Source organism: Sinocyclocheilus rhinocerous, unplaced genomic scaffold (genome assembly GCF_001515625.1).
Source record: "Sinocyclocheilus rhinocerous isolate Xijiao unplaced genomic scaffold, SAMN03320098_v1.1 scaffold2715, whole genome shotgun sequence".
In the NCBI taxonomy this organism is placed as follows: domain Eukaryota; kingdom Metazoa; phylum Chordata; class Actinopteri; order Cypriniformes; family Cyprinidae; genus Sinocyclocheilus; species Sinocyclocheilus rhinocerous.
Window position 1 is genome coordinate 675,639 of NW_015667273.1, and position 8,235 is coordinate 683,873.

Below are 8,235 nucleotides of genomic sequence, written 5' to 3' on the forward strand. Positions count from 1 at the left end.
GTATAATGTTACAGAAGGTTTTATTTTATTATTTCAAATAAATGCTATTCTTTTGAACTTTCTGTCTCATCAAAGAATCCTGAAAAAAGGATTGAGCATATTAGATTGATTTCTGAAGGATCTTGTGACACTGAAGACTGGAATAATGACTGCTGAAAATTCAGCTTTGCCATCACAGGAATAAATTACATTTAAAAACGTATTACAATAGAAAACAGTTATTGTTCATTGTAACAATATTTCACAATATTACTGATTTTAATGAAGTTTTAATCAAATAATGCCACCTTCGTGAACATAAGAGACCCAAATTTTAACATTACCATTAGACAATTTCCCAATACATTTTTATTACAGTTTTAACAATTACTTTCTTATATGGTCTGTTTTGTGTCTCTCAAGGTTTGCAGGTATATTTTCGATCCGTTTCCTGAGCAGCGGGGCCACAAGAGATGAAAAGAGACATTTGGCCTGAAAAGACATCTACGGCTTCCACTCTGAAACGCATGGTCTTCAAAGAGACAGAACTTTTTGACCTATCCGCTTGCGCATGAGCATGCATCACACTGCTGACACACTTCCTGTTCCAAGGGGGTCTTGATGAATTCTACTTCCTGAAATGGGTCCCGGTGAATTCTACTTCCTCTCTGTGTTGGGTCCTATGTAATTCTACTTACTCTTTCTGGGGGACCTGCGAGATTACACTTCATTCTTCTTGATGGTTAATACCTGCGCTGACCTGGACCATCAGGAATTCAGAAACTGTTTTGTGTGCCATGAATATCAGATGAATAAATGCAAGGGGTATATTCAAAAGACCTTAAACTCCAAACCGTATACTCACACAAATTTCTCTGTGACCAAAGATGGCACAAAAGCTCTTTTTCGTGGTTTAGAGGGGAAAAAAAACAATAGATGCTGTTGAACCATACCTTATATTCGCCTTACACGTTACCGTGGACCCATGACGTCAGGAGGAGGATCCCTGTGTTTTACTTTTGTTAATTTATAAAACTAAAATAAATTATGTGGTGGACTTTTCTGTACATAAATCACAATATGTAAAAAATGAAATAAAATTTAGTAGTTAGGTTTAGCGAGAGCACTGCAAACATACACTTTACAAGTGCTTTTGACATTTTAAAGATAGTGAAACTTTACATGCTCTTGTATAATTAATTACTATAGCAGGTATGTTTGTATATGAGAAAAGTTGGTTCGGTTTTCAGGGGACGTTTCCTTAAAATCCTCTGCGAATTTCAACAATTCCCAAAATGGGAATTTATCGAATTCTGTGAAGAAGTCATACAGAGGACTAATATTTTGATGCATGCAGTTCACCTTATTTTAAGAACCTTTTTTCTAAGTTTGCAAAACACTGTATTTAAAGAGACGAATAAGAAAAGACTTTTTTTTGTGTACACATACAACTCTAACATGTCTCAACTTTTATATTCCAAAATGTCACCCTACAAGCATCAATCGTGTAGAAACGGTTAAGTGTGACAAGCTCTAACCAGACTGCTTCCTTAGGAAGGTTCAGTGTAGTGTCTGTTATCTTTCATATGGAAGACATCGTCTGCTGATGTTAGCCTGAGCGCTGCAAGTAAGAGGTGTTCAGAATGTATATGCTAGTAAATCAGCATTTCTGTTCAACTATCACTGTATCATGTGTATTGGCTGTACAATGTAGAGGTCTCTCTTTGTCTTAAGGCTGTTTGTATTCATTATAGAATGTCTTCATTTTTTCTTTCTTTTTGATCGCTGAGGTTTTAAAATAAAATTTTGGCATTTTGTTTCAGGTTAAGTGAACATTTAACATTTTCATCTGGAGTCACACTTACTCGTATGGGATGTCTTTAGACCTTTATTACTTGTAGATTTAATAGCTTATGTATTACAAATGACACACACTGGATGGTCATTATAATGTTAAGTATTACAAGAAATCGTTTCCAGTTTCGGAATTGTGTGATATATTTTAGACCAGCGAGTCAGTGTGTTGCAGTGTTCTGCATCGGTTTTGATAATATAGAATTTTTCTTTAGGGATTACTTTCTGTTTGTTCGTTTGTTTGCTTTGTTTTCCTCCAATAGTCTTTTTAGCTTGTGTGTATGGTGTGAAAAATCCTTTAGTGTGCTGAATTTTGCTATGGCAATGAGATCTGAAAGACCTAGGAAACTAGGTCGTGATGGGGTGTGGTTCTGCTTCCCTGTTACATGTCAATCAAACTGTGGGAGGGGCCTGACACGGTCCAATCGGTTGATTTTGTTTAATATAATATGTTTTCACCTGAGCAACATTTTTGATGTACAATTCTTACAATGAGTGAAGCCATTTAAATGTAACTATAATAGCACTTTGGTTATTGGAGGTCTTCTCTTTTAGAAACTAGCAGCTATGATGCCACCATAATGTTTCAAATGTCTTACAAAAATCTGATTTAAAAATAAAATAAATGCATTGATTTTGCAAACCTATTCTTTTTTTTATTCACAGTTATTTCAGTGTTTTTATAATATTCATGTTCTTTTTTTCAGTTTGTGCATTACATCAATTCAGTGTATTATAAATAATGTGTATCTATATACATAATGAGGTGTCATGAATTATAATTATTTATAATCAAATTTGAATATGGCTGCCGAGATATTTTACACTATTTATGTAACACTATAACAACTCCGTTTAGAGCTGGATTCCTATAGTTTTAGCATTGAGAAAATGCCCTAATGATTTAATTTTCTCTTTTAACAGACTACATATATGCTTCCTTTGTAGAATGAAGTAAGTTGCTCACTGTTCTTGGAAATTTGTGAAAAAAGGTTTTGCATTTCTCTTGTAGTGCCTCAAATAGATGCTAGCTTCTCTATAAACATTGCTTATTATATCATTACTGAAAGAAGAACCATGAAAACCTGCTGAGCAAACCAGCCATGATTTATCATCTGTGACATTTTGACACCGTATGAATTTAAACTAAACATGCTTTGTCTCTGTATAAAACACATTACAAGTGATAATGGTCACACCTTTTTATTGTATAGAAATATTACATCTCTGTCTCTAAGAGTAACCTTGCACACTGAGTTTATTGAAGACAGTCATATTAAGTCAAAGTCAAATAAGTTTGTTTCTTCTCTCCTGTGTGGCAGTAGGAAAGGTGTCACAGTGCAGAACAAACTGTCTCCAAAATGTATTTGGACGTTTAATAATGTATGAATTTCACTTCATTGCATTTGATAACAAAATATCAAAATAAGTAGAATTTGCAAACAAATGAAGCTAGACCACAGATATAGTTTATCGCATTAACTGGGCCCATGTCGACTGTTTTACAGCCGATAAGTGTCCAAATACTATATTAATTTTGAACAGTATAGCTATTGTTTTGTCATTCAATATCTAACAAATGAATTTATGTTAAAAGGTTTTGCTCTACAAGTGTGCTTGTGTTTTATTTTTTACATAAACTTACTTGGTTTAATATTTTGCTATTGAGCAATGACATTCATACATTTGTGTCAGCTTAAATGTCAGAATATTTTTCAGGACCACTGTATAACACAAACATTACCATATACAATTGAGGTACCAGAAAAGCACTTTAACAGATTAACAGTAAAAGATGTGGTCTATATGAATCAAATGAAACATACGAATAAAAAACATTACCTGAATATGCAAATCTTCACACATATCGTTGTAAAATGATTGAGAAGCATAAAATCATTGAAGGACATTGTTGAACTCTTCAGTTATTTGGGTTAGTTATTTTGGGTGTGATTTCTAAATTTTGACAAGTCATGACGATCCATTGAGAAAACTGCTTGAAATTTGTGGTTATACATGGAGAAAATAATGTAACAATCTTTATAGAGTCTCTTAGTTTAAAAAAGGGGGAGGAAGACTTCTTTTGGTCAAGAATTGGTTGAGTGAATTATTCAAACATTCACCTATAACAGGGGTCACCAAACTTGATTCTGGAGGGCCGGTGTCCTGCAGAGTTGCCTAAAACACACCTGCCTGGAAGTTTCAAGTATACCTAGCAAAACCTTGATTAGCTGGTTCAGGTGTGTTTAATTAGGGTTGGAGCTAACTCTGCAGGACACTGGCCCTCCAGGACCGAGTCTTGTGACCCCTGACATAAAACAAAGAAGAAGACTCACTTGTCGTCATCAACTGAACGAATCATCAAACTCTTTTGAACAAATCCTTCTGTAAAGATTCGAGTCACTTGGATGGCTCAAAAGCCCAAACGTACTGTCCTCTCCACCACATGACGGCGCCACCCTCCCCGTTCGCCTGCACTTTCATCACGCCCAGTCATTTCTTGGATCGTTCCCTCTCCAGCCTAGCCACACTTGCTCCATTCCGCTTTCTCCCTAGCCCTTGAAATCCACGTCTACTCCACTCGAGGACCGTCGCGAGCCCTAGGTATCGAGCGCGGGACACCATGGCGGATAGCGCGAGCGAGAGCGACACGGATGGCGCGGGCAGCAGCAGCAGCTCCGCCACCCCGCAGTCCTCCTGCACCTCGGCGGCCGCCTCCAACACCACCACGACCACAACGAGCGCCGCCACCAAAGCCCAGGGCGTCGTGATCTCGCAGTCGCGCCTGGAGGAGCTGACAAACCGGCTCGCGTCGCTGCAGCAGGAGAACAAAGTGCTGAAGATCGAGCTGGAGACGTTCAAGCTGAAGTGCAAAGCGCTGCAGGAGGAGAACCGCGACCTGCGCAAAGCTAGCGTCACTATCGTGAGTCAGCCCGTGTTTTTATCGCTTTAATCCCCGCGGCACACCTGACAACAGCATCACGGCATGCAAAGACGTCTGAGGAACATTACAAACCACATCGGGGTGCAAAATTCACCTGTTTGGGGGGCAAAAAGAAGCGCTTGAGGGTATTTAGCTTGCTAGCATTCGAGCTAACTGTGATAACAGCCAACAACGAAAGCCTGATGGCACTTTAATAGCATTAGTGCTAATGTATATCACAGGCCAACTGCGTTAAAATAGTTTACATTTCAATATGGACTGGTATAACTTACAACGAATGTGTCTTTATATATGTTTATTATCTTAACGTTGTTTTTATGCTCGGTAGCATTCCGGTGGTGTCTGTGTGTGCTGACCACATAAGGCGTTTACTGATTTTACCACATGCTTTATCATCATCATGGTTTTAACGCAGAACGTGTTTTTGCACGTCTGATACTTTGCGTTACGCGAATGGGGTTGTTTTTTGTAGTTTATATTTGAGGCCTGTGTCAGGCTGGGAAGTTGGCAGTCTGAATATTTGGCTGTAATGCGTCAACATCTTGTATGTGAATCAGCCCTTCACTCAGACCATCTGCATTTAGACACAGAGCCAACACTCAAGTGTCACTGGAGAAACACTGACACTGATACCCAGTGTCATTTATGACCATCTTTAATGGTGGAAATTGATAGTGGCAGTGTTTTGCTTGTTGGTTGTGCAATTTCTTTACTGGGTTAAATGCATCTAATGCAGGATGTTGATATGCGTTTGACTACTTCTGGTGGATTTTAAATGTTTTTTATATTGCATAATAGGTTTTTATATTCTCATTGTCAATAATTAGGTTATAATTGCCTGTAGTTTCTTTGTAATTGGTATTTGTTATCTAAAATATGGTAGTTTCGAAATCATGTTTGAAGATCGTGTTAATTTTGTGTGATTGCTTGGTTACTGAAATGCTTGGAAAGATGATGTTATTTAGTTTTCCAAGAGAAATCTCCAAGAATAATTGCCCTTTTCATATGCCAGCATGTTTTATTTTTCTACAGCAAGCGCGTGCAGAACAAGAAGAGGAGTTCATCTCCAACACTTTATTTAAGAAGATTCAGGCTCTGCAAAAGGAGAAAGAGACACTCGCCGTCAACTATGAGAAAGAAGAGGAGTTCCTTACCAATGACTTGTCCAGGAAGCTCATGCAGGTGAGAAACTTTAGAAGGAAAGAGCCCATCAGTGGCGTTTGAGGTCAGGGGTGGGAAATGTGATCGCTTGCCCTTAGAATAATCCCTAAGGGTAACTTTCACATTGACGTACAGTACATATGTCATTACAAAGTTATTGTTCAACAGCTTTCTTATATAATGTTGAATTTTGATTGCCGCTGGAGGCAAGCAAAAAACGGTAGCTGATTAAACTTAATAAAAGATTGTTTTGGTGATGTGCTCATTACTGAATCTGGCTCTTCTGCTGAGACCAGATTACATTTTTATGGTGCGTGTGTTTAGTAGGTGTGCTGTATTGTGTGGAGGAGTAGCAAGAGAGATTAGTGTGCATACTAATGAGTCATGCCGACTATATATTTACACTACTGTTCAAAAGTTTGGGGTCGGTAGGTTTTTATAATGGTTTTGAAAGAAGACTTGTTTGCTTACCAAGTAAAATATAGTAATTTCCATTGTCATTTTTTTAAAATGGCAAAGCTGAATTTTCAGCATCATTACTTCAATCTACAGTGTCATATGATTCTTCAGAAATCATTCTAATATGCTGCTCAAGAAACATTTATTTTTGTCAGATTTGAAACAGTGCTGTTATGGAATGTTGTGAGTAATTCTTTAATGATCCTTTGATGAATAAAAAGTTCTAAGGAACAGCATTAATTTGAAATAGAAATTATTAGTAACTTTGTCAATGTCTTTACTGCCTTTACTGTTTGATAAATTATGTGTTCTTAGTGTTAGTATTAATTTCTTAAAAAAATTACTGACCCCTAACTTTTGAACAGTAGTGCTAAAAATATGATATATGCAGGCAAAGCTCAACAATTAAAGTGTGGCCCAGTATGGTAGAGTTTTAGACCAGTTGTTTACCAGTTGTTTTAGACCAGAATTGTCTCTTATCCTTTTACACTCATCTCTTGCTCATTGACTATATATGTATTTTGTATGGCTTGCAAACATTTGTTTTTCTGTGATTCTATTGAATTTTGAACAGGGTTGCAAATTCATCTGGTTAAAATATGTTGCTACGGTAATGCAACACAAGCAAATATGCATGAGCATTCAAAATGGTTACCATGAAGAATGAATTATCGTGTTATCGTTTGTAAGGACACCAGGAAAAAAATGTGACACCAAAACGTCACTTTGAATCACAGCTCATTTGGGGTGCCCATCGTGTTTAGATTTGGGTGTGTTGCATCTGTTTTACTTTTATTCTCTTATGTGCTTTCTTTCTTTTTCAGCTTCAGCATGAAAAGGCAGAGTTGGAGCAGCATTTGGAGCAAGAGCAGGAATTCCAGGTCAATAAACTGATGAAGAAGATCAAAAAGCTGGAGAACGACACCATCTCCAAACAGCTCACTCTAGAGCAGGTACCTTCTTTAAGCATCCTGCTGTAGAACAGGATAGTTTCCAAACCACTCATTCTTGAATTCCCACAATCTATTGCACAAATTTTCAAAGCAGTTGGTGTCTCCAAATACCTCGTTTTTTGTTGTTTTGGGCATCTGCCAGTACCTGGCTCTGGAACACCGATTCAGCAAATTTCTCAGATTAGAACAGGTTATTCTTGAGCAAACACATAATATAAATAGGGATGAACCGAAATGAAAATTCTTGGCTGAAGCCGAAACCGAACAAAATGAAACACTGGGCTGAAGGCCGAATACCGAACACAGTTTTTCGAGGTTTTTTCCCCATGTATTTTGCCCCAATTTTTTTTTTTCACCATTGCATAAATTAAATAGCCAAAATGTGCTTTTTACTGTTTTGTCTTGCTTTACAAAGAAAAAATCAGTTACAAAACAACAATTGAAAAATATTTAACATTTTTTAACGTTCTAGCAGACATTATACCAACAACACACAATTTAACTTAAAATTAATAAGTTATTAATATAATATTTTTGGCCATCAGACCCCCTTCTTGAATCAGGCATGTATTTTTTTTTACTGTACAAATAAAAGCAGCCTTGCTGAGCAGAAGAGATTTCTTTTAAAATAAGTATAAATCCCAATTTGAACACTGTGAATGTTATAATAAATGCATTAAAGGGGTCATAGGATGCCCATTTTCCACAAGTTGATATGATTCTTTAGGGTCTTAATAAAAAGTCTGTAACATAGTTTGGTTAAAATTTCTCAATGGTAGTGTAAAAAACACCTTTTTTACCCTGTCAAAAACAGCTCTTTTCAGATCAAGTCGTTTTTGTAGCATTTTCCTTTAAATGTTAATGAGCTCTGCTGACCCCGCCCCT

At 37.0% G+C, this 8,235-nt stretch overlaps 2 protein-coding genes across 2 annotated transcripts in view; both read left to right on the forward strand.

Annotated features, from left to right (window-relative positions):
• LOC107733536 (ankyrin-3-like) overlaps positions 1 to 2,465 on the forward strand; it is an 86,218-nt gene extending 83,753 nt beyond the window's left edge. The window contains exon 51 of the mRNA XM_016545201.1: positions 403 to 2,465. The gene's annotated coding sequence lies outside the window, so the exon portion shown is untranslated. The remainder of the gene's footprint in view (positions 1 to 402) is intronic.
• A 1,652-nt stretch (positions 2,466 to 4,117) lies between these two features.
• The window catches only part of LOC107733539 (coiled-coil domain-containing protein 6-like), a 12,401-nt gene continuing 8,283 nt past the window's right edge, over positions 4,118 to 8,235 (forward strand). Inside the window, exons 1-3 of the mRNA XM_016545204.1 lie at positions 4,118 to 4,756; positions 5,810 to 5,959; positions 7,222 to 7,350. Coding sequence (XP_016400690.1) covers positions 4,457 to 4,756; positions 5,810 to 5,959; positions 7,222 to 7,350 — 579 coding nt within the window. The 5' untranslated portion in view covers positions 4,118 to 4,456. The remainder of the gene's footprint in view (positions 4,757 to 5,809; positions 5,960 to 7,221; positions 7,351 to 8,235) is intronic.